A 27,806-nucleotide genomic window follows, 5' to 3' on the forward strand; every position below is an offset into this window, starting at 1 on the left:
ATGGATTCTCTGGACACCAACACTTTGTCACCTAATGCAAGCACAGTACGAGTGGTCTTGATGCCCCGTATTGGTTATACTATAATAGCAATTATTATGGCAACATCTTGCACTTTATCAGTAATTTTGAATACAGCCGTCATTGCCATAACTATTAAGTACAGGCAGCTTCGTCAGCCCATCAATTATTCTCTGGTTAATTTAGCAATAGCAGACCTTGGAGCAGCTTTGTTAGGAGGAAGCCTGAATGTAGAAACAAATGCCGTTGGATATTACAACCTGGGCAGAGTTGGCTGTGTCACCGAAGGTTTTGCTATGGCATTTTTTGGTGAGTATATGTTTACCGTACATGGTTTTGTCCACTGTTGAATTAGAAAGAAACTGTTTATTTGCTTATGAGCAACAAATTTCTTGTGTAAAGCAGGAAAGAAACCACAGATTTCCATAGCATTTCCACTGTATTAGTAATTCAACTATCATAATACTGGTCACTATTTTTCCCAGTTCTCAGCACTCCAACATGAAATATGCTTATGTTTAAGATGCCTTTATTTTTCTTTTTTTATTTCATTATCGGCTCTGTTTTTAGCAAATCAAAATATATTTAAGATAAAGTGATGCTTTCATTTGTTTTGCATACTGGTGAAATCAATTAAATGGTAGCAAAGACCTTTGCAATCTAGCTATAGAAGCGGTTGGTGAAAAATTCTAGAAAGCAGCTTCTTTTTCTTTTGTTTTCCTTTGCCTTACCCAGAGATAACTTTCTCTTCAAAGAGAGCTCACATACTTTCTATGTGTCTACCATTTTACAGAATGTTTAAATGGTCTTCAAATATTTTCACAGGCACTCCTTTTTCCATTTTCCAGGGCAAGTGCCACAAAAATGTCATATGTGTGGGCATGGGAGGAAAGAAAGAGAGATACGTTATTTCTGTATAAACCAGGAAACTGGGAAAGCAAGATGTTTTGTGTGTGGCCTTCAAGTCATGGGGGGAAAGGAGTTTGATGCTCCTAAAGGGGCAGCAGGTCAGATTATGCTTTGCTCAGGTATCAGTGTCCAATGCTTCTGCCAGTTTTGTCCAAGCAGAGAGATGGCAGCTGCTCTGACCTCGGCACTAATGTAATTGCAATCAAGACTGGCATCTGCTGTGATGGCAGCAGCATTAAGAAGTTATTGATGCCCTGCTTCATTTTGGTATTTCTTTGCACTTCGGAAAGAAGCTGTTTGGCCCAGAGGCACAAGGTCCATGTCATAATGGAGGCAGCCAAGGGGAACCAAATAGATAGAGGGAGGAATCACTCAGCATTTTAGTGCTATTTTGACTCTCCTGGGATGGCTGTGTTTCCTCCCCATCCTTAGCATAAAGGGATGAGGCAGCCAGTGCTGTCTCTGGTGTATACAGAAAAACTACATGCAGTTTTGAATAAGTCAACATTTTTTACTTTCTTAAATGAATTATATTTAGTGTAAATATTCCATTTTACACATTGTGATATATATCACTTTTATATAATAGACCACTTGAATTCTACATTTCTCCCTGAAAGTCCCTTTAAACTAATCCCTCCCTCTTCCCCCAACCTACACTAATACTGAAATGTATATTTCAAAATAAAAAGTAAAACATTATTTAAAATTGAGTTTCTTGCTTCCCACTTATCATACTATATATAAGAGCTCTTCTTTTGCTTCCTAGTTTCATCTGTTCCTTATAAATCTTCAAACCCCACATATAACCTCACATTGCCTATATATATATATATTGCTATTTCTAGCATTTTTATAATCTAGTTTTCTCTTGAAGGTAAGTCTGCATTCTTCCAATTTTGCACAGAGTATTCTTGCTGCTAGAATCCTGTAGTGTAATATTTTAGTATTCAGTGTTTGGTCTGTACATTCAATAATCCCAAGAAGAAAAGGTTTGGTCAAGTTTGACTTTGGTTTTAAAGATTTCATTTAACAGACCCTTGCCCGTCTGGCCTTTTCCAGGTGGGCAGACTGCACTGGAGGTCCCTGCAGGCCGCGATCCCAGCCTGCAGGGACCTCCGGTGCAGTCTGCCCACCTGGAAAAGCCCAGGGCAAGGCCCCGTCTGGGCGGAGCCCTGCCTCCCGGCCTGCGCACCCTGGCCCCGCCTCCCGCGCTGCTCGCCCTGACCCCGCCTCCCATGCTGCGTGAGAGGCGGGGCCAGGGAGTGGGAGGCGGGGCCCGCCGGCACCGCGGGAGGCGTGGCCATGTGCCTCCCGCGGCACATGGCCACGCCTCCCGCGGCGCCGGGGGGGGCGCAATTTCCCCCCCGCTTTATATATAAAATTATCTCCGGCCGGCCCTGCCATCCAGCCTCTGCTTTAAAGCCTCCAAAGGAGCCTCCACCACACTCCGGGGCAGAGAGTTTCACTGCCAAACAGCTCTCACAGTGAGGAAGTTCTTCCTGATGTTCAGGTGGAATCTTCTTTCCTGTCATTTGAAGCCATTGTTCCGCATCCTAGTCTCCAGGGCAGCAGAAAACAATCTTGCTCCCTCCTCCCTATGACTTCCCCTCACATATTTGTACATGGCTATCATGTCTCCTCTCAGCCTTCTCTTCTGCAGGCTAAACATACCCAGTTCTTTAAGCCACTCCTCGTAGGACTTGTTCTCCAGACCCTTGATCATTTTAGTTGCCCTCCTCTGGACACTTTCCAGCTTGTCCCTTCAACTGCGGTGCCCAGAATTGGACACAGTATTCCAGGTGTGGCCTGACAAAGGCAGAATAGCTTCCACATTGTTTAAATGTAGCATTCCTTCAAAAACATTTTTCTGAGTTTTTGAGATGAAATGTCATCAGCTGGGTTGTCAAAAATGCTGTTTCTTATCAAAGAGAAATCAGCTGAAATAATTACTAGACTAGAGAGCACATGGTCACTGAGCTGCTGCAATACCAAGGGCTATTGCTTGGGAAAGAACTGTTCAGACATTTGTCTATATACAAAGGAGGTTTTCACAATAGAAGAACATTTCTTGAGAACAGTTGTGACAGAAACTCAGCTTCAGGCAAGGAAATTAAAAATAGCAACTTTAGTGCATTTCAGAAAATAAATAGGCCCTATCCCTCTCCTTTGCTCCACCTCTACAAAGATGCTCAAAATATATATATAAAGAAATTACTTGACATGTATCAGCACAAATGAAATTTTCTTGGATGGAAGTGTAATTACCCCAAGGTGAAAACAACAGTTGCTCAGAAAAGCATTTCTGATAGCCTATTTTTTCAGTGCAAAATATGAAATGAAGTTGGCTTTCTAAACCATGTTGAAAAACTATGCAGAGATTCTGAGATACTTGAGTTCAGAATGAGAAGCCATGGGGCACACTAACTCTTTATTTTCCCTTATATTCTTTTATGGGTTGACGGTGAACATCAACAGCTAGACAAATACCCAGAAGACCAGGTACTTGGTATCTTAATTTGATCATGCTATTTATAGGATCATAGAACCAGAGACTGAAGGGACCATAAAGATCACCCAGCTATCCAGCCAACTCCCCTGTCAACCTAGAGTACAGATTTAAAATACCCTAAAAGATGCCCATCCAAGTCCAAAGGAGAGTCCACCACTCTCTGAGGAGATTCTACTACTGAGTAGAGATGAGCACGAAAAATTTTCCTTCATTTCCTTCGTGCTATCATTTTGTTTTGACCGTTCGTCTACACAAAACGAATGGCGACATTTTCATAGGAAATGAGAGGCGACACGAAAATGAAAGTTGCAGTCATCGTGCTTGCTTTCGTTTTCCTTTCGTACTGACAGAGGGCTGCTTTCCCACCACAGCTGATGTGTACCAATGGGTCTTAATAATATGCATTGCTCAAATTACTGGGCAAGGGCTGTTGTGGCATGGGGTGCCCTCCGGCTCATCATGGCGCTGCAGGGGGCTTCCACCTGTGTGGCGGGAAATTCTCCCACTGCTGGGCCTCCTGGCCAATCGGCGATGGGCCGGTCCAGGCAGCCCCGTTTAAGGCCACCCAGAGGGCCAGAGCAGGCATCAGGCCCACTTTGGGACAGCAGCGGTGGCAGACCCAAGTAGCGGCCAACCCAAGCGGCAGTGAACCAAGTGGCGGCAGCTTTGGTGCAGTATTTCTGTGGCTCTGGGAGGATGCTTTAGCCTTCTGGGGCCTTGCTCAGCCCTTTTTTCCTTTTCCTTTCTTTAGGCTGCTTTGGGGCCTACCCCAGCCTCCCGGCAATGGCGGGAGAGCCACTTGGGCCTTCCCGGGCCTTGCGCGGGCCTCCCTTTTCCGTTAGTGGGTTTCCTCCCATCCCCCAGCCCTTGCTAGAGCCCTTCCTGCCTCCCAGTTATGTTGTGAGAGTTGCTTTGGCCTTACGGGGCCTTTAAAACAAATAAACAAATAAATATTAATATATAAATAAATAATAAATAAGCCTCACTTTTCTCTTGAGGCCTATTCAGGGCCTCCGGCCCAGGCCTCCACCCTCTCCCAGTGGGAAGGCTACACCCAGCCGTTGTTAGGGTTCTTGCCCCTGAGACCTGCTTTGGTGGCCTCCGGCTTGGGGCCTCTCTTCCCCAGGCCTTCTATCACCCCGTTTTCCCTTGGCTTGGGCCAAACTGCCTTCCATATGTGGCGATTTTCACCCCTCTAGCCCAAAAAACTGAGCGGGGGGGGGGGGGGGGGATGAGTCTCAGAAGCCCTCCCACTGTAGCCAATGGTCCAAAAAAATTTCATTTTTTTCGTTAGGCAGACGAAAATTTGTGTCGTATAGGTGGCCCATTTTCGTTAGTGGGACACAAATACGAAAATGAGACAACACAAATGAAACTACACAAAACAAACAGCAATTCCGCACAAATGCACAAGTCTACTACTAAGTAGCTCTTACCATCAATAAGTTCTTCCTAATGTTTAGGAGGAATCTCTTTTCTTATAATTTGAGTCTACTGGCTCACATTTCCATCTCTGGACAAACAGACAACAATCTTGATTCATCTTATACTAGCATTCCTTCAGATATTTAAAGATGGCCATCATGTTACCACTCAGACTTCTCCAGGTTAATCATACCAGCCCCTTAAGCTGTTGCTCGTGGGGCTCAGTTTCCAGATATTTGACCATCTTGGTTGCCTTTATGTAGAAATAAATGACAACAGGTATTAGGGCAACAGAAGAAGCTGGCAACTGAAAGAGCTCCAACAGCTAAACAAGCTGTTGGAATTTAAAACACATCTGAAGACCTATCTCTTCCAGCAGGCATACCCAGCCAGATTTAATTATGAATTTTAAATTTGTACCTTGTGTCCACTATATTTTAATCATTGTTCTGTGTATTTTAATATATGTATTTTGAGCCCCCAGTGGCGCAGCAGGTTAAACTGCTCAACTGTTGAACTTGTTAACTGAAAGGTCGACGGTTTGAATCTGGGGAGCGAGCTAGTCCCAGCTTCTGCCAACCTAGAAGTTTGAAAACATGCAAATGTGAGCAGATCAATAGGTACCACTCTGGCAAGAAGGTAATGGTGCTCCATGCAATCATGCCGGCCAAATGACCATGGAGGTGTCTACAGACAACACTGGCTCTCCAGCTTAAAAATGGAGATGAGCACCAACCCCCAGAGTCGAACATGACTGGACTTAATATCAGGGGAAAACCTTTACCTATACCTATGCATATTTTATATAACAATTATGTGTTTTTAGCTATGTTGTAACATGCCTTGAGCCATGAGAAGAGGCGGGCAAGAAATGAAATGAAATAATAATAATAATAATAATAATAATAATAATAATAATAATAATTTTATTAACATTCAACTTAGTGTATGGATTTTGCTTACAGGGCAGGGAAAAAGACTGGATCAAATTGTCCAAATCACATCCCTTGAGCAACAGAATACCAACATCCCATGCTCTGAGAGAAGGGGAAAGGGCATGACAGTTTTGGATAAAATGCCTTTACCTGCTTGGAAAATTGTTGTTTATTGGGGGAGGGGGGGAGGTTGGGGGGGGGGGGGTTGCTATCAGTCAACTTCAACTTACAACACCCATAAGACTTCTAAGAGTCAACATCTATATCAATATCTACTCAGTTCTTGCAAGTTCAGGCCATTGCTTTATTGAATCAGTCCATCTATAATGTGACCTTCCTACTGCCTTCACTTTACTGAGCATTAGCATATTTTCTACTGAATCATGTTATCTCATGATTTGTCCAAAGTACAATAGCCTTGGTTTAGTTGTCATTATTTCTAAGGCAAGTTCAGGGTTGATTTAATCTTGGACCTCTTTATTTGCCTTTTGTTGCAGGCCACAACATTCACACAACTCTCTTCCCACATCACATTTCAAATGATTTTATTATCTTCCTGTCAGCTTTCTTCACTCTCCAGATTTTACAACCATAAAGGAGAAATTCTGTGGTGTGGATTATTCTGATTTAATTATGTATCTTTATAGGTGAGATTTTATGTGCCATCGCACGATGCACACCAGGCCCCACTCACATTCCTCATAAAGTGAGTGGAAGTGCCAAAGAGCCAAGGTCAGGATGGCTCCCCTTCCATTCCATCTTTATAAGTTGATGAAAGGTAATTGAATCTGAATTCAATAATAGTAACAAGGCACCTGCACCCTCCATATCACCTGGAGGATGCAGGATGGCACAGGAGATGCAGCAATGTCTTCATTCTCAAGTCAAGAAGGATGGCGACAGGGTTGTTGCAATGCACCACCTGCACTTTTTTGAGCCTCTTCTATTCAAGGTCACTGCCTCATTCTGCCTAATGGTGCAGCTGGCCCTGCTTAGCTGAATAAATGAAACTTCTGTTGTGCTTCACAATACAGTACGTGTGTGGAATTTAAGGGAAAAGGTGAAAATGGGTGCTGAATATTGCCTCTCTAATATAGTTTAGGAAACAGATATTAGAAATAGCCTCCTGTAGGTTTTGGTCTTCAGCATCACATATTACTACTTTTCTTGAAAAGCTCACCTTATTTTGCCAACAGAATGTCTTGCTAGAATAACTCTTCCACTAGTCTACAGTGGCTCTGGTAACCTGCTATGTAAAGCATAGCTCAGTTCTGTGCCACTACTCCCTGATCCTTAAATATCCTCTTATCTTTAATCACTAATCACATACAACAGAAGGAAAAACCTGAAGACAGATACTGAATCCACAAGGGCTGTGGACTATGCCTAGATTCCCTGTCCCTGTTAAACTCACGTATGGTCATAATGCGATACACACACTTTTTACACGCAACATAAAATGTAATTTTATCATTCACATTTTATCATCCAAAGAATAAGGTCATGCATTACAATTGTGCAAATGTTTAAATTCATCCTTTGACCTTTGATATTATCTCATGATTCAAATTGAATGCCTTTGTCAGAGAAGATATGGTCCTTGACTCTCTAGGAAACAATGGTTAGGGGGGTTTTTTTCCTGAAAAACTGGTGGAGGATTTAAGAAGGAAAAGGGATCAACCCTACTGGTCAGATCTCTCAGAGGCTTTAGACAAAGGACACTGAAAGAGCATTCAGCAGGTCACCGGAAACCCCCAAATTCCAACTTCCCAGCCCAATACACCAGGTAACCTCTACAGTCCCCCTTCCCCTGAAAGTTAAAAAAAATTCTCAGGACATTTTTAACAGGGAAATAGTTAACATGACCTCAAGCCTTCACACACACAAATAAAGCAGTTTGGGTCACGTACACTTCCAGAAACCCCAACCCCAGAAAACCTACCAAGGACAAAAATAGCTTCAGAATACCTGAAAATAGGACCCAGAAAAGACATGCTATCAATTCTAGTGCATCCATACACAAAAGTGTTCCTGGAGGAGAAGGGGGACATAGGTGAAAACAAGTTTCTTTCACCAGCTTAAACCACTATGCCAGCTGTAATCCTATATAAAAGAATGAGTCTTCTCACATTTGCAGTCATGACATCTAGGTTAGACTACTGCAATGTGCTCTGCATTGGACCGTTCAGAAATTTCAACTAGTGTGAAATGTAATTCTTAGGATGGTGACAGAGACAGATTGAAGTGAACAGTACTATACCAGTTTCATTACTTGCTGGTGAACTTCTGGACCCAGTTCAAAGTATTAATGTTGACCTTTCAAATCCTAACCGGAATGGCTTTGCGCAAAGAGAGGGATCACCCCAAAGTGAATGTGACTGCACTTTGTGATCAGCCTCGGAGGCCCTGCTTGAGGCACTAGGCTTGCTCAAATAATTCGTTTTCCCCGTTAACCGTTATTAATTCGTTATTTTCGTTTGTTTTGAAGCAATTTTGAAGCATTGGTTGTCACACGTCTGGATATCGCGGTTTCGAATCGCGAGAGGCCGTTTTTCGTTATGTCGTCGTTTTTTTCGTTAGGAAAAAAAAGCTTTTGCAAAGCACCCAAATTCCCACCATTCAGGCCCTTCCCTTTTGCCCCTCAGCAAAAGGGGCGACACGGGCTCAGCCAATGGGAGGGGGCGAGGGGGAAGCAGGCCGAGGAGGAGGAGGAGGAGGAAGACGGAGGGGGGAAATGGCCGCCGCCGCCTCGCCTCAGCAGCTGATAATAATTTATTATTATTACCTCCCAAGGGTGATCTCCCAATAGCCTACCGAGGAAGGACTGGGCCAGGTTTCTGTCTTCGGGAGGGAGGCTCTCGCGTGTCAGCGCCCAGGAAGGCGAGGCCCGCACGTCAGAAAGGAGGCGCGTCCACGTGTCTTTCCTTTCTTCTTCCAGGAGGGAAGGAGGGGGAGAGGGAGGTCCCCCCTTGGTTGCCCTCTTTCCCTCCCGAAGTGGCTCTTGAAAATGGGGCGCTTTTCCCCTTCCCCTCCCGCCCTTCTCGCGACCTTCCCCAAGGTCTCCCCCGAAGAGCCCACCGACCTTTCCTTTCCTTCGGGCGGCGTCCTCTCCTCCTCCTCCTCGGAAGCCTTGCGGGGAGGATGGGGCTGGGAGGGAGGGAGGGAGGGTCGCTTAGGAGGCGGAAGGCGAAGGCGGGCGAGGGGCGCGGGCGGCGCTGCTCATGCCTCCCTCACTGCCTGCCTCTGCTTCTCCCTCTGCTGCCCCCTCCTCCGCTTCCTCCGCCTCCTCCTCGCAAGGCGCATCCAGGCGGGCGGAGGCGGCGGATCGAGACCCCTTCCCCTCTGCTTCGTCCTCCTCCGGCGGCTGTCCTCCCTTCGCTCGCTCGCCCTTCCCTGCCTGCCAGGCCTGATACTCAGAGGTTTTGACGTCTGTGCGAAGCTAGGCAAGTGGGGTTTATATATCTGTGGAAGGTCCAGGGTGGGAGAAAGAACTCTTGTCTGTGGGAGGCAAGTGTGAATGTTGCAATTGGTCACCTTGATTAGCATTGAATAGCCTTGCAGCTTCAAAGCCTGGCTGCTTCATACCTGGGGGAATCCTTTGTTGGGAGGTATTAGCTGGCCCTGATTGTTTCCTGTCTGGAATTCCCATTTTCTGGGTGTTTCTGGGAAGGTAATGGCACTCCATGTAGTCATGCCGGCCACATGACCTTGGAGGTGTCTATGGACAACACTGGCTCTTGGGCTTAGAAATGGAGATGAGCACCAACCCCCAGAGTCAGACATGACTGAACTTAACGTCAAGGGATACCTTTACCTTTACCTATACACACACACACACACACACACACACACACATATGCAGGGACTATATATATATCACACACACACCAATTTAACAAAGTTTCAGCCACAAAAACAAAGTTTCTGAAGTAGAACAATGACTTTCACAGTAAAGACAACCCAATTTAACAGGAAATAAGACTTTCAAACCAGGAACAGATTTCTGCAATTATTAAAAAATGGTTTATTATAAAAGCTATGAAAATTCGCCAAAAATCAGAGGATAAGGGAAACGTTCCAAATTTTGGTGAGCTATCAGTGTTAAATGTGTTCTACCACTGTACCAAGTTTGAAGAAGATCACTCAAAAAATGAGGGTGGGAGAGTCTTGTAAAGTCCTCTCCCTCTGTGCTGTTTTTGGGAATTGCGCATGCGCGTCCGCCATTAACGTATTAATTTAGAAAATAACGAATTTTCGTTAATTTCGAAATTTTTGGGGGGCCAAATTCGGAAATACCATCAGAAACGAAAAGCTGCCCCCCTCTAGTTTTAAAACGAGTTTAGAATCAAATTTTTCATGGATCGATCAAGCCTATGAGGCACCAAGGAGAGCAATTCAGTCAGTGGGCACAGTGTGGGAAACCTGTTGGCAGTCACTCCATACCTGTTGAACTCCAACTAAAATATCATTCAGGGCTTTAAGCAGTCTTTTAAACCCCATTTGTTGAGAACTGGCTTTTTATGAAGATTTTATTATACGGCTAATCTGACAAAATACTGAAAATAGATTGAATTTCTTTCATGGATTTTAAATAGATGTGCTGAGCTTAACAGCAATACTTGTGTTTTATTGTACATTCTACTATTGTTTAATGCATACATTTGAATATTGATTATATATTTTGCTTAAATCTTATAATCAGTATTTTTCATCAAAAGGAGTGTATTGGAATGGTTCTGTAGAGATAGTTTAGCAAATCAAATTGTAGGCTGATATTACACTTGCAAAACAGCCTCCTCTTCAAGTTTGTTTCACCCCTTTCCATGGTCCATTGGTGCTCCCAGAGTGTTCAACACATATTAGCACACAAACCCTTGAGTACTTGCAAGCACCTAGCGCCTTGCAAATGTGCAAAATAACACGTGCTGTAATTACAGCGGGAACATGCAAACAATGCAGTCAGGCATCATTAACAGGCTTACAAATGCCTAATACCCTTTCCGCCATATTCCTTGCTAGATGCAGCTGTTTATTGGATTTAGCCTGTTTCTGTGTCAGCATACTCCAATATGACTTCATCAGCCACGTTCTAACTGAATACACTAAATCCACAAGCAGTAGTAAACCAACCTGATGGGTCCAATAGTTATCATAGGGTTGCCAGGAACAAAAGCCTCTACCTGTATGGTTTCATAGGTTGCAGAGTTCCAGATCATGTGGGATCATGATTTTTCCCACTCCAACTGATCTCCGGGTCAATAAAGCACACTGTGTGATCCATGGTTCCCTGTAGCAGTACATGCATTTTTAATTAATTTTCTGCCTTAGCTTATCAGAGAAGCAATCTGGCAATGGCAACCATCAACTGTTCCCATCATCTACTGAGACCCCAAAGCAAACAACCCATCCATTACCTGTAAAGAGAAAAAAGTGGGGGGGGGGGGGGGAAGGTGGGGAATTACAATTACATGAATTACCATAAATGTATTGATTTTTATTTTTGAAAAAAGGAGAGAGGAAGAAAAAAGATAACTTATGTAAATATCCAAATTTCAGAATATGAAGTTCAAAGAAAAGGGGGAAAGGGAAATGTTGCCATTACAATACAGACCTCTTGAGCATTTGCCCAGAAAATGGTGTGCGACAGAAGCACCAATTCCATAGCTAAAATTCTATAAACATTCAGCAACTGTTCAGCAACTGGAGTCAAGCTGGTGGACTGCGAGCCAATAACCACTGTGGTTTGTAAACATCAAAATAATAAACAATTACTTTTTCCATGGGGTCGACCTTCCTCGTGATCATGTCCTGCTTCTTTATGGTTGGACAAACTGCATCTACCATTGTGAAAAAACATGACATAAACCTCTCACAACTCTAGGTTTCCAGGGGATGGGCCCAGCCCTGAATATCTCTCCTGATACCAATATGAAAAACACATGGAAAGACCTAGTGCAATGCCACAGGAGGTGTCCCACATGTGTACTTGCTCATCTGTGAAAACAATATGCAGTCACTTGCACACCACCATAGTATTTTGCATTAACACAAACACTGTCAGGAACAACTCCAGTGTGACTTCTATTTCAGTCCTCCAGAGACAATGAATGTTTGTGCAGATTATCAGGGTGGGAACATTCACATTGGAGAGATAGAACAGAGCACGTTTGAGAGCTAAAGCAACTGCCTAAGTAGAATTGTTCCCAGGTGCACCCTCTATCCAATGGGAGTGCAGGTATGTGGTGTAAGAAATACTATTGGTTTATTTAGGTTTATGTTTTATTTATTTATTTATTTATTTCATGTCAAAAGCATTGCATAACAAATACATTTAAAAATGATGAAAAAAATAGAGGAAATCACAAACAACTAAATAGTTTTAGACCAGAAATGGGCAACAGCAACCGCATTGTCCGTAGCTTTAAACAACTCCTCCTCCGTGCATGAGGCAGGACATTGTGGGCAAGCATACATATGCGGAGTTGTTTGTTCAGCTCCACAGTCACACAAGGTGGAGGATTCCTCTAGGTAGTGCCACCTTGCCAAGTTGTCTTTAGATCTGCCCACTCCACTTCTGAGTCTGTTCAAGGACTTCCAAGTTGCCCATTCTTGGTTTGCCCCTGGAGGAAGACCCTCATGGGGGGGCCATCCAGTTAGAATTGCCAGGTTTAGCTGCCCAGAGGGACACCCTTGCTGTTGCTGGAGGAACATCAAGAGGAGTGGTGGTTCTCATGAAGCCCTTCCTTGATTTGAGTCTACTGGGAGGAGGCTGATAGTCATGCAGTGGGTGGCTTTCACAATGTTCAACCTTATTTCTCTCACAGTTAGCAGCAACTTCCCGTCGCACGTCAGGAGGGGCAATGCCAGCTAGCTTGTAGAGTTTATCAACAGGTGTAGGTTTAAGGCATCCTGTGATTATTCTGCATGTTTCGTTTAGTGCTATGTCCACTTGCTTTGCATGGGCAGACTTTTGCCAGACAGGACAGGCGTACTCAGCAGTTGAGAAAGACAAGGCCAGGGCTGATGTTCTTATTACTTGTGGGTCTGCACTGTACAGGTCAAATTCTTCATCTGACTGAGCATATCGAGGAAGGCTATGAGAAAGGCTGCATTACGGGAACAGTTCTTGTGGACCTTACGGCAGCCTATGACACGGTGCAACATAGAAAAATGCTGCATAAAGTCTACCATATCACCCGGGACTTTGACTTTACAAAAACTGTCCAGACCCTCCTAGAAAACCGCAGCTTCTATGTGAAGTTTCAGGGCCGGAAAAGCAGATGGAGGAGGCAAAAGAATGGTTTAGCCCAAGGCAGCGTTCTTGCCCCGACCATATTTAACATCTTCACGAACGATCAGCCACTACCACCACTCACAAAGAGCTTTATATATGCTGATGACCTTGGCCTTACAACACAATCGAAAGATTTTGAAACAGTTGAAAACCAACTCACTAATGCCTTGAAAGACCTCTCCAGCTACTACAAAGAGAAACACCTGAAGCCCAACCCTGCCAAGACACAAGTGTGTGCTTTCCACCTACGTAACCGTGAAGCCAACAGGAAACTGAAAGTTACTTGGGAAGGCCAAGAGCTCAAACACTGTTTCCATCCTAAATATCTTGGTGTCACCTTAGATCGAACACTAACATATAGGTTTATGTTGATATGTCTGCATTTATGTCAGGAACAAAAAAAACACAGTCTAAGACACAGTCTAAAATAATCCTAACTTAAAATAATCCAATACACTTGACCACGGTGGGAAACACCCTTTTGATCCAATGTGACTTCAGATGAGTAAAATGCGTGGTTGTCAATACCAAGTTGAGTTTGGATTAAAATGTGTTACTGGAGCAGGGCACTGCACACTGTAGCTGAGATATAGCATTCATGTGAATTCGCCCATAGTTGACGAGAGATCAAATGTCAGACAATCTTAACCTTTGAAGGGAGAGTGCAAAGGGTGATATGGCCCTCCAAAGCCTCAAGTAAAGGATAGTTTGCAGTTAATATACCATTTTTTATTCATGTTTCTTCTACACGTCTGCCACCTTGTGTTTTGTACTTTGGGTAGAAGTCTGCAGGATAAGAGTCATTGCCTGCCCTAGTTCCACTGAGAAACAGTCCCATCAATAGAAGAAGAAGAAAAAACTAGGTCCATACTACACTTAATAAATAAAATACCACAAAAATACTGTACCAGATGGAGATTATGATTGGCATCTCAAGTGAAAACAAAAATCAAGCAATAATAATCATTTTTATGTCTCTCTGCCACAAACCTTGGAGAGCCACTGCCAGTTGTAGTACAGAACTGATTGGTAATTTGATTCACTATCAAGAAGCTTCATATGTTCATACAGTCTGGTTGCAAACTGCATATTTACAGAACTGAATCAGTTTTTGAAAAAAAATATAAATAATAATAGTATGTTGTTTATGTACACCATCATGTAAGCATACAATATATAATATTAAAGTTATGTTTCTGTGTTTGCCAGAATGCATGGAGGGCTAAATGTTTGGTGCAGATGGGTCACATATAAAAAAAACCAGTTCTCCAAATGTCCCAGTCCCCAGAAACATCAGAGACCTTGGCATGCAGACCTCAGACCTCTGAAGAGTGTTTTGTGGCTTTGTTAGTTTAACACATGGCTACAGGTCTCCTGTGATCTAATATATCAGAGCTATTTCAATATCTTTATCATCCATTTTAAAGTTATGTCAAATATCTGTGATTATTATTTTTGTTTTGTTTTTAATGATCAACTGTAAACCTGCTTTGGCATTTTCCTTTTTGATTTTTTTTAGTAAAATTGGTCATTTGGGTCTCTGATATCTTCTGCTACTATTATGGTGTCATCTGCATATCTTAAATTGCTGATAGTCCTTCCTCCAGTTTGCAATCTCCTTTCATGGAAGATGCACCTACACGCTAGAATTAATGCAGTTTGATACAACTTTTACTGTCATGGCTCAATGTTATGGAATCCTGTGATTTGTAGTTTGGGCAGATATCAGCAATCTTCAGTAGAGAAGAATACAGACCTTGTACAACTATGACTCCCATGACCCCATAGCATGAAATCATAGCAGTTAAAGTGATGTTTATGTATTTGATGTATGATATTTTTATTTGATTGGATATGCGGCATTGAATATTGCCATATCGTAAGCCTCTCTGAGTCCTCCTTGGGGTGAGAGAGCAGGATATAAATATAGTAAATAAATAAATAAATAAATAAAAATAAATTAATTCTTCAATATAGATTCACACTGAGTCTAATCTTGCTTTATGTGTGATATGTTCGAGTTAAACAAAATAAAATGCAGTCTTGCTTCCCCATTTTCTGCCCTGGTGGTAGCCTCTTGTCCAGAGTATAGGTTATCCATCAGGACAATGAAATATTGTGACACATCAATATCTTTGAGTAACCCTTATACTACTTAGTACACAATCAAAGAGTTTGCTGAAATCTATGGACTTTTAATACACCAACTCACTCTTCCATCACATGTTAATATAATTAGTGGATACATACCATGAGTGTGGTAGCGCCAATTTGTCATTCTGTGATCTAATGATCATCCTGGGACACACCCTCATAATCCCACCTTACTGCATTACTGCAGTTCTTTTATTTATTTATTTATTTATTTATTTATTTATTTATTTGTAGGGCAGTTGTGTGATTCTAGCACCTAAACACAGCAAACAAGGCAAATATAAACCAGAAAGAAATAGCAAGGGGAAGAGAAGAATCCCACCCCCTGATGTCACTGTACTGCCAGCATGTTGGCATAGAAGTAAAAGGGGCCTTGCAGCACTAGGATCGGTGATGGGAACACAATAGGATTGTGAACTATTGATGGGAGAATGAAAATGCAGGAAAAAATGCCAGTGGGATGCATATGGCATTGTGAGATGATGATCCAGCTGTAATACTGGTTTGTCTGCCTCATGCAATAAAATACTATAAAGCACTGGCAGATTGTCTTCTGAAATTCTCCATTATCCAGCATATTTTTGCAATATGATCTGTCATGCCTCTTTCCTTTCTGGGAAATCTGGCATTTTCTCATCCATATATAATAAAACTCTTAATTGTAGAATTTTGAGTATCATTTTGCTTGCATGGAAAATTAATGCAATGGTCTTGTGGTTACTGCAATCTGTTCCTAGTGGGTTATTTCTCCAAATGTTCTGAATGCAGCTTTTACTTCTACAGTATATCTAAAACTGTAGGATCATTTGCAAAAGGTTCTTCCTTGAAGGAATCTCTCATCCTTTCATATATTTAGGTAAATGCTTGAACAGAACTAACATGTTATTGTGAGGTATGGTCCATGAGAGCATCCAATGTAAGAAATTAGCCAGCCATTGAAGTATCAGGAGGTTTACGTTTTGTAGCAACAAACTGGAGCAGCTAGCCATAGGGAAATGACAACATTTTAAATACATGTGTCTCTTTTATTTTTATTTAATGAATTTATATCCTACTTTCTTGCAGTAGAAGAATCCAAGGTGTTAACTAAATGCTTTATTTCTGTGATCATATTTCTTTTTACCTTGCACTCAAGCATCCTTTTTAAAAAGCGAAGTTTTATATCATGCTTCATTGTGGTTTTTATGATGAAATAATTAGAATGTAATTTTATATTTGTGGGGTAACTTAATAGGAAATTTGATTATACTTATATTCCTTTGCTCAGTCTAGGAGCTCAGCTTCATCCTCAGTACACTCTAATCCTTATAGTACTTAGAATGAGATTGCCCTGTTTCCAGCACTTCTGTAGTACTTTTCCCTCTGCTGCATTAATATATGAAATATAAATCTGATAGTTTAGCTGAAGGACATAATAAGAGTTTTCCCCCCTAAAATAAGAAGTTCTTTCTCACAGTTGAAAGTTTCCTTCACTTCTCACATTTAACCATTTATATATACACTTTAGACATCCAAGGCAATGTTTACACAACATCTTTTAAGCATGAACAATCAATGTTTTATTCTCTGAAATGCTAGAAATTTGGGAACTAAATAAAAATTTTATTGGAAGGAAGAACTCTTATTGCAGAGTAATCCTCCTGCCAATCACAGTAGATACACCCGTGGTGAGATCCATAGAGCAGAGCATGCTGTTTCTAACACAGACTGGACAGATCCTTCTACAAAGGCCATACATGCACTTCAATATCATTTTAACAGACATGGCTCTATTCTATGGGACTGTAGGATCTGCTGTTTCTTAAGTTATTTAGAATTTAACACATATTTAACTATTTTATAATTGTTAGCTATTTCATCTCTAGTTGTACTGATCCATTTAATTTTCATAGCAAGAATACTGGGGTGGGTTGCCATTACCTTCCCCAGGGATCGTATTTAGCCTGATCTCTCTGCCATGACCTTCCCATCTTGAGTATCCCTTCATGGTTTCGCTTATGGCATCACTGAGGTGCCATCTGAAAAGCACCGTGAAAAGGTAATGATCCTTTGCAGGAGAGCAATGACAAATCTCGATAAAATAGTGAAGAGTAGAGACATCGCAATGGCAACGAAGGTACACGTAGTTAAAGCAATGGTATTCCCTGTAGTAACCTATGGATGTGAGAGCTGGACCATAAGGAAGGCTGAGCAAAGGAATACAGACACTTTTGAACTGTGATGTTGGAGGAAAATTCTGAGAGTGCAAGAAGATCAAACCAGTCCACACTCCAAGAAGTAATGCCCGGCTGCTCACTGGAGGGAAGGATATTAGAGGCAAAGATGAAGTACTTTGGCCACATAATGAGAAGACAGCAAAGCTTGGAGAAGATAATGATGCTGGGAAAAATGGAAGGAAAAAGACAGACTGACTAAGGGCAAGATGGATGGATGGCATTCTTGAAGTAACTGGCTTGACCTTGAAGGAATAAACAACAACAACAACAACAACAACAACAACAACAACAACAGCTATTTCCTCTATTTTCTATTTACAACATTCCTATTAAGTCCTGCCATTCGACATAGGCCATGTTTAGGATACACCTCTTTGGACTTGCAATGCTCAAGCATTCAGTTAACATCCTCATCTAGAAGGTCGTTGCTGTTATCAATATCATCTACATGTAATATACCTTCCAACAATCCTTATTTGGTGGGGACAGCTCAAATAATCCTTAGCCACCCCACTTTTCCAATTCTTTGACAATTTCCCAGTTTCTCTTATTTCCACTTCCCTTGCTTCATTTCAGTTGCTATAATCTGAGTTCAAAGTACCAAAGCAGAATCTTGCAATTCCCAGGTTGATCAGGCAAACAGCAACTTCTGCAGCCCCTCCTAACTTGTGTTTATCTTTATTTATAACTTTTGCCATCATGAGCACACTCTGATATTCATTGACCACATACATCAGAGAAATGTTGGAGAATTTTTAAGAGAATGTCATTTAAAATTACTGTTGAATTATGAAATTTTCAGCTTCCATTGTAGAAATGTATTAACTGATTCATTCAGGTTCATAAGTCAACTTTGATGTTCCTATGAACCCAGATGTGCTAGTGCTGCTTGTATGAAGTTTGCTATACCAAGAAAATGTTAAAATCACAATTTAAAAATCTCCTTTACTTTAACTACAGGCATTGTGGCTTTGTGCACCATAGCAGTGATAGCTGTTGACCGCGCAATTGTAATCGCCAAGCCGATGGGAACAATTACATTTACTACCAGAAAAGCTATGATTGGTGTAGCTGTGTCCTGGATATGGTCTCTTGTTTGGAACACACCTCCTCTTTTTGGTTGGGGAGGATACCAGATGGAAGGCGTTATGACCTCCTGTGCTCCAGATTGGGCTAACAGTGATCCTATCAATGTTTCCTACATTATCTGCTACTTTCTCTTCTGCTTTACAATCCCATTCATCACAATCTTGGCCTCCTACGGTTACCTGATATGGACTCTGCGTCAGGTACTAGTGCTTCTATGGCAAGCTTTCCTTAATTTGTTGACTTTGTGTTTATTATTTTAGGACAAAGTTGAGAATCAGGTTACGCTGCAGCTAAAATATATTGATTCATCCAGCTCAAGAATGCCTAAAGTTCTGAATGTCATGGGTAAATGTGAATTGGTTTATATTGGATACTATATTTATCCAGGGAATATGAACATGTAGAAATATAACCTAAAGTAGGGCAAAACTGATACATTCACATTAGTCTACCCAGGTGTCAAAATTATGCATACTTTCCATATCAAAGCATAATCCCCTTCATGATAAATATATGATGGACACACTACTCATTCACAAGAGTCCTATATTAATTTGTGCAATATATGTATTGAGAACTGGCAGATTATGGATTTCAAATTCAGCAAAAAAATATTGCTCTCCAATAGTGTGTGTGTGTGTGTGTGTGTGTGCGTGTGTGTGTATTCAATACCTGCGAAATTTTTGCAACTGAGATTTATTCATTGTCTTGCTACATTATTTTGTTCACATTACCCATGCAATAAATTACTCCTTTAAGCCCAAAAACAGGGGAGGGACATCAGTTGACATGGGAACTAGCTCTAGGGGGAAAGTGCTGTATCTTAATTGGAATGCATTTTCCCAGCTATTTCAAAAGCAGAATAAATGCCAAGATAGCTGTTACAAACTTTAATACATTACATAGTATGTAATGTAATTTTGAAACCTGTTTTACATTTGTTTAAAAATAATATTTTAACATTGTAGAAATCACTCCACGTTTATAGTTGCTGATACCATACCTCAAGCCCTGTTATAATACAAATTGTTAGGATATTGTACTAGCATATGTACAAATCAAAACACTGGCTATTGTCCATAAAGCACTACAAAGCTATCAAGGCTATCTGAAGAATGGCATTCTTCCATACCAGCCTGCCTAGACCCTAGTGTCCTTATGAGAGTCCTTTCTCCTCTTTCTGCCAACCTTACAGGGATGTTTAGAGAGGAAATAGAAGAAGGACTTCTTTCTCACTAGCTGCTACAAGGCTTTAAAACTCCACTCCGACAGTTAGTCTGCCACCCTCCTTTTTTATTCCAACAAGATTTAAGGAAGTGTTTGTTTTCAGCCGGGAGGGGGGGGGGGTCAATTGCATGCTGTACTGGTTTTCCTTTTTTGTTATGTTTTTGCATTTTATTGTTGATACTGCTTTAGTGTTACAGTCCGCTTCATTTTATTTTAATGATCAAGTTTTAATGTACAGTAAGACTACCTGATCTGTGGGGGATATATTCCTAGCTAGACTACAGTTATGTGAAATCACAGATATTTTCCAGTCACTGCATACCATATTCCTAGAGAGGTATTTTCTCTAGGCATAGACTAGGTCTTCCAAGTAAACTGTATGGTAACCTGACTGTATACTTCCTTTTTTTAAACATGGGAGGAAAGGCAAGGGTTGTATCCCTACACAGGAATGATAGAATGCTTGGTCCCTCCATATGTTGATGGACCACAGGTCCCATAATACTTGATTATTGACTATGCTGTCTAGATCTCGTGGAAGAGGGATATCTCTGGAAAGAGAGATATCCACTACATCTGCCTTCTCAGTGCTGCATATCTGTAAAGACTATGACCAGAATCCTATTATCAGCTACTTAGTTACGTACATATACAACAAAATAATAAGTCCACAAAAGACCTAGACCTTTACTGGATCCTGTAAGAGAGCTAGCATGGTGCAGTGGCTTGAGCATTGGACAATGACTCTGGTGACCAGAGTTTGACTCCCCACTCAGCCAAATGGAAACTCACTGGATGACCATGAGTGATCTACACATGTTCAGCCCCAGAAAACCTTGGCTCACTGTAAGATGAAAATGCCTTGAAAACACACAACAAAGCTTCTCCTTCCAATATCATCACCATCACCATTTGTACTTTGCATTTTCTTAGGTTTTAGCCTTCTGTCGGAAGGACAACAGGGAGGGGGACATTCTGGCCTCTCTGGGAAGGAAAACCCAAATTCTAGAGCAGCCACCAAGAAGGCCCTCTCTCTCATCCCTGCCAACCAAGTTTGCCATGTTGGTGGGATTGAGAGAAGGGCCTCTCCTGGTGTTGTCAGAGCCAGGCAAGCTCATACAGTCCATATTCACCTGTACTGTAATCAATGGCAGAAGGGACCTTCTTTTTCCATTCAGCTGATGCCCAGTACAGTCAGGGCCGGTTGTTACTAGGCGGCCGCTGACGCGGCCGCCTCGGGCGCTGGCCGCTAGGGGCGCTGTCGAGGCGTCGACAGCGACCCGTAGCGCCACCGACGCCTCCGGTGTTGGCGCGGGCCCGCGGGGCTTCAATCCCCGCGCCCACGCCAAACCGCGACAAGCAGCTAGGCCATTTTGCCCTTAGTCAACAAACTAAGGGCAAAAATGGCCTATCTGTGCTGTGCGCATGCGCACAGCCAGATAAGCCATTTTTGCCCTTAGTTTGTTGACTAAGGGCAAAATGGCCTAGGTGTGCTGTGCGCACGCGCACAGCACAGCTAGGCCATTCGGGCCTTACTTCCTGGTCGCGGCCGGCGATCGCCCGGGCGATCGCCGGCCGCGACCAGGAAGTAAGGCCCGAATGGCCTAGGTGTGCTGTGCGCACGGGCACAGCGCAGATAGCCCATTCGGGCCTTACTTCCTGGTCGCGGCCGGCGATCGCCCGGGCGATCGCCGGCCGCGACCAGGAAGTAAGGCCCGAATGGGCTAGCTGTGCTGTGCGCGTGCGCACAGCACAGCTAGGCCATTTTGCCCTTAGTCAAGCTAAGGCCATTTTGCCCTTAGTCAACAAACTAAGGGCAAAAATGGCTTATCTGGCTGTGCGCAACTCTGGCCCCGCCCCCCGCACTATTCGCCCTGGCCCCGCCTCCCACACAGCGTGGGAGGCGGGGCCAGGGCACGCTGGGCGGGGCCAGGGCGTGGGAGGCGGGGCCGGTGGCGGGGGCGCTTTTTAGCACCCCCGCTTAACATTTAAAAATATCTCCGGCCGGCCCTGAGTACAGTAGATGGGGCAGGACCTGTGACTGTGGAAATATTATCATAACTGTGACTAAGCAGTGCTCATGAATATGGAATAGTTATGGATAAGTACATCTAGGCAACTGGTCTGTGTTCAGGAGAGGCTACCGTTAAGTATATTGTGTAAATATGCATGTAAACAAGTATAACTAAGTAGCTGATGCAGAATACTGGCCTTTGTAAACCTATTCCGTAAATGTCGATCTAAACTCCTTAATGTCCCAAGAAGATGACACTCAAAACAATAAATTCTTAAGCTTTTCCACATGGGCTGTTCTTCTGCACTTTTACACACAATGAAATGCAATCAGACTGATGTATGTCCTATTTTTGGTAGAGATTTAACATGCTATTTTTAACCAGGTGGCTAAAGTTGGACTAGCACAGCGAGGCTCAACAACTAAAGCGGAAGCACAAGTGTCACGGATGGTGATTGTGATGGTTATGGCATTCTTGATCTGCTGGCTTCCTTACGCAACTTTTGCCTTGGTAGTTGTGGGTAATCCTCAAATCTACATTAATCCTATTATAGCGACCATCCCAATGTACATGGCAAAATCCAGCACATTCTATAATCCAATCATCTACATTTTTATGAACAAGCAGGTGAGTTTAAACTCAATAAGCTCTGGGGAACATAAGAATTAAATGTATACATATTTTATAGTAAGTATTTTATAAGATAAGAATCATAAGTGCAGATATTTCATCTTATTTTAAGAATGGTAGTTGTGGGAAAAGCCTATGAATGTTTATCCCTGCAACAACATGATTCCTTTCTATTTTGCTTTTTTGCAGTGTTTTTTATGACTAGCCATTACATAAACTTTCATAACAGACTCAAAGGGATCCTACTCTCTGCAAGAAAGGAATGGTTCTCTTAAGAATTTCATATGTGCCTGACCTGCTATTTAGACTGAACAACAAATTCAACATATTTTGTTTCCTATTCACTAGTCAGAAAATAAATCAAGCATTACAAATTATTCTGATATATACAAAATATCAAATATAATGTTTTTTCCTTTGTCCAGTAGTTTACTGTGTCTAAAACCGCTTCCTTTGCTGCCACCTGGTGACTGCATTAGAGTTATGCTTACTATAAAATAAAAATGGAGCCCCATTGTGCATGCAGGACAGTTGACTAACAGGTTGGCAGTTTGAATCTGGGGAGAGCAGGTAAGCTTCCTCTGTCAGCTCCAGCTCCCCATATGGGGACATGAGAGAAGCCTCCCACAAGGATGGTAAAATATCAAACATCCGGGCATCACCTGGGAAACGTATAAAAGTAAATTTGACATATACCTGACAGTATAAAAGTAAATCTCCCTATGAGTAAGTAATCAGGTCTTATTTAAAATAAGTTAAACCCATGTTTAACAATCAAGCAAAGTAAACCACTTCCAATTCTTGATTTTAGCCCTACTAAATTCCGTTTCCCAAGAAAACATTAATGCTTTTCCAGGAAACCAAATCCAACAGTGCCTACCTCAGTACAGGACTTTGTCCTTCATTTCAATTACAGTTGTTAAACTTAGGCCCCTTCCACACAGCTGGAAAAAATCCCACATTTTCTGCTTTGAACTGAAATATATGGCAGTGTGGACTTAGACAACCCGGTTCCAAGCAGATATTGTGGGATTTTCTGCCTTGATATTCTGGGTTATATGACTGTGTGGAAGGGCCCTTACTCTACATGTAAAACATGGCATGTAATCTTTCATCTTTTCTTTATGGCTACTGTTAGACAAATATGAATAACTCTATTATTAATGGAAAACACAAACTGATTTATCATTCTGTAGAAGTGTTAAAACAAAGAATGCCATACAAAATATTTTAAAACTGCTCTAAAATTTATTATTAATAAGAAGTATATGTGTCTTGGTAATTGTGTCCTTCGATATATTGTCTACTTTTGGAGAAATATTATTTTCCCCCAAATTGTATATCACAATGCACCATAATATGTTGCTTTTTAACAAGACTTTTTGAAGCCCCTGATGGTGCAATGGGTTAAACCCTTGTGCTGGCAGGACTGCTGGCAGATAGGTCAGCAGTTTGAGTCTGGGGAGAGTGGGTGAGCTCCCTCTGTCAGCTCCAGCTCCTCATGTGGGGACATGAGAGTAGCCTCCCACAAGCATCAAACATCCAGGCATCCCCTGGACAACGTCCTTGCAGATAGCCAATTCTTTCATACCAGAAGCAGCTTGCAGTTCCTCAAGTAGCTCCTGACACAGAAAACAACAACAACGAAAAAAAACCAAGACTTTTCAACTCAAGTATTTTGTCACAATATCTGTCTGTGCCAGGAAGCATATTCACTGTACTGAGACACAAACTCTCACACTATAGAAATATGCTAACAAGGAGTCTGCAATCAAGAGATTGCCTGGTTTGTTTAAATCAACATGCAAAATTAATCTCTAGCCTGTTTTGTAGTCATCATTCTCCCAGAGTGCTTGTTGTGACAGCAGAACCTACAAATTTAGAATTTCCACCATCAAGATCAACACAGCAGCAGACCTAAGTTTTACCTCTTGAGTGGTCTTCCATCTCCCACTCTCAACAGTTATAACTTAACCCCCACATACACAATTTTAAATCTCAAAAGTTAATATGGTCTCTAGTTAGTCCCCCTTTTTTGCTCATTTCCCTGTTTTGTTTAACCTCCCCTCTCAATTTTCCATCTAATCTTGTTACATGTTTCTTTTTTTTGCCAATTTTGCCTACCCAGACAATTTTGTCTGTCCTCCACTCCTCAAGGTTTGCTTTCCCTTTACAGCCTGTCCAATGTGAAGTCTTAATGTCAGCCAAACTTTTTCTTCTAACAAATAAGCTTTCGATAACCTTAATTGGGACTTTTTCAAAATGTTGATCCAGGAACTAGACATGAGCCTTCACTTTAATAATAATATCAACACAATCTATGAAAATCAGAAAGCAAAGATTTTGATCAACGGCCAAAAATCGGAGGAATTTAATATAAGTAAAGGCACCTGCCAAGGATGCCTACTATCCCCACTAATATTTATAGTGGCTCTGGAGATAATGATTATTAGCATCAGAAGCAATAGCCACATTAAGAGAACAAAAGTTGGGAAACAAAAATGTAAGGTAAGAGCATTTGTGGACAACGTCATCAGGATTGTGAAGGATCCATGCACAAATATAAAGGTTTGGCTTCGAAAATTAGAAGAGTTCAAAAGACTAGCAGGCTTCAAATTAAATAAAAAGAAAACTATGATACTAACCAAAAATCTGGAGAAAAGAAAACAAGAAAACTTAAAAGCAAAGACGGGGCTACAAATCACCTCAAAACTTAAATATTTAGGAATATGGATCACATCAAAGAATGCCCAGTTATTAACGAACAATTATGAAAAGATATGGAGAGAAATAAAAAGAGACTTGGAGAAATGGAAATACCTAAACTTATTTCTATTGGGGAAGATTGCCCTAGTCAAAATGAATGTCCTACCCAGATTAATATACCCCTTTCAAAACTTACCAGTTGTACGCAACATGAAAAAACTTCAGGAGTGGAATAAAGATTTGCTAAACTTCATCAGGAAAGGCAAAAAACCTAGAATTAAACTACTAACTTTGACAGACAAAAACAAAAACAAAAAACAAAAGGAGGCTTTGGACTTGAAGATCTACTACGAAGCGCGCACTCTAGTATAGATTAGAGACTGGATGAACTTAAAGAAAGAAAAGATATTGATTTTAGAAGGCCACTATCTTAGAGTGGGTTGGCATGCATACGTATGGTATGAGAGAACGTGAAAGGAAAAAAAATTGGAAATCATTTTGTAAGGTCCTCCTTGTTGAGAGTGTGGGAGAAGTGTAAGAAAAACTTTTACAGAAAACACCATTGTGGCTATCTACAATGGAAGCAAATCAAATGAGGTTATTAAGATGGACCAGATGGCCAACCTATAAAGACATTCTAAGTGATAATTTATTAAATTTGAAAACCCACGAGGAAATAAAGCAAACTTTTAATAACATTTCATGGCTCACACTATCTCCAAATCACAGAATATTATAATCACGATAAAAAGATTGGCTTCAACCACAAAGAAGAATTCTGGGACAAAATACTCCCAACAGAGAAGAAGCTAGTTTCAAAAATCTACAATAAACTGCTAGAGTGGTCAACAGAGACTGAAGGAGTAAAAACCTGCATGATCAAGTGGGCAGAAAATATACGAAGACCAATATCCTTAAATGAATGGGAACAAATTTGCAATAAAAACTTAAAATATACATACGTGACCGACTTAAAAGAAAATTGGCTAAAAATGTTCCATAGATGGTACATGACCCCCCCCCCCCCCCCCCGGCCGCAAAAAAAAAAAAAATAGGAAAAATGTATAAAGTAGATAAAAACTGTCACGAGCATGAAGGGAGCTTTTTCCACATGTGGTGGTCATGTAAAAAGGCCACAAACTATTGGAAGAATGTCAGAAAATTCTGGGGGGAAATTACCTAAACTGCCAGAATATTATTTGCTAGGAATAATGGACAAGGAGCTGATTCTTGACCTAAATAAAGCCATCTTCTTTACCTACATAAACACTGCGGCCAGGATCATCTATGCGAAACACTGGAAATTAGAAAAGATACCAGAAATAGAAGAATGGAGAAGTAAACTACTAGAGATAAATGATATGGACAAATTAACCTTCTCCCCCAAACCCACATCCCTCACCTTTTTATCCCCTTTTCACACCCTAACCCCTTCCCCCCACTCCTCCCTCGCTTTCTACAATTTTAGATACACATTTACCCATGCCCTATTTGTTTTTCTGTATGTCTTAAAACTCAATAAAAAGCTATTACAATAAACAAATAAGCTGAACTCCTATCATTTAGTTCTGTGAGCAACTGCCCATTCTACAGCCAGCCCTTTACTTTCACTGGGCTAGGGGCACAGGACCCTCATCCAATTAAAATACCAAAGGTGAAAAAATGTTTTTATGTGAGATAATCTCTCTCTAGGAATTACTAAATCTTCCAGCATGACACTACCATATGATGAACTTCTGCTGGAAGGTAAACATCAAATCACACTGGAGGACCTAGAAATTCTTCAAGAGAACATTTTTAATCAAATCTGTGAATAATCAAATCCACAGAAGTCAAAACCACAAACGTGGAGGGATTATTGCATTACACCAGTTTGGCAACCCAGTGTCAGATTTCACTGCCATATCCAAATAAACATGCAAACAAAAACACCAGTACAAATATTAGTATTGCAACAATTTGTTAACAATGCAAATGGCATGAAACCTATGTCGTAAAGGTTACTTTCATTATGGTTTAGAAAATGTCAATTTGAAGATTCAGACTATAGCTATATAGAAAGCAATTTCCATATTTTTGACACTATGATTTCTGTGGAAACACATAAAGGTAGGGTGTACATAAGATTGCCAAGATTTTCTCCTTTAACCCCAGCCTGAGACAAAGAAATCAAATCAAGCATCTGAAGGAATGGTAATAAAATGATGGGGAAAATGTCATCTGTGCATGAGGCTTCTGTTTAGCACAAACAGTCAGTGCAAGACTCGCACGCACACCTTAACAGCAATTCTAGTTGCATGCTATGACCTATATAATATGCTGAACAGATGGTCTTAAAAATTTCTACAGCAATAATAAAACACATTGCCAAAAAGGGGGAAATAAAAGTATAGTACATAATGACATTTAGTATGAGCCAAATATAAGTCAATCCCTTTCCTTTCTAGTTTCGCGATTGCCTTGTAAGGTGTCTCCTGTGTGGAAGAAATCCCTGTGCTTCTGAGCAAACAGATGAAGATGATCTAGAAGTCTCTACCATTGCTCCTGCTCCTTCCTCAAGACGTGGCAAAGTTGCTCCTGTATAGAAAACAATCCAGTATTGCTTCGGATTGATTTGGAACACAGTGATATGTGTGCCTACTCAGAACTAAGTCCCACTGTGTTTGGTGAGGCTT

At 41.5% G+C, this 27,806-nt stretch overlaps 1 protein-coding gene across 1 annotated transcript; it reads left to right on the top strand.

Annotated features, from left to right (window-relative positions):
• Positions 1 to 27,716, top strand: pp (parapinopsin). Its single transcript, NM_001293131.1, is given in 4 exon segments — positions 1 to 328; positions 18,425 to 18,753; positions 22,180 to 22,422; positions 27,579 to 27,716. Coding segments are annotated over 4 exon segments (1,038 nt in total).
• The last annotated feature ends 90 nt before the right edge of the window (positions 27,717 to 27,806 follow it).

Source organism: Anolis carolinensis, chromosome 2, assembly GCF_035594765.1.
Source record: "Anolis carolinensis isolate JA03-04 chromosome 2, rAnoCar3.1.pri, whole genome shotgun sequence".
In the NCBI taxonomy this organism is placed as follows: domain Eukaryota; kingdom Metazoa; phylum Chordata; class Lepidosauria; order Squamata; family Dactyloidae; genus Anolis; species Anolis carolinensis.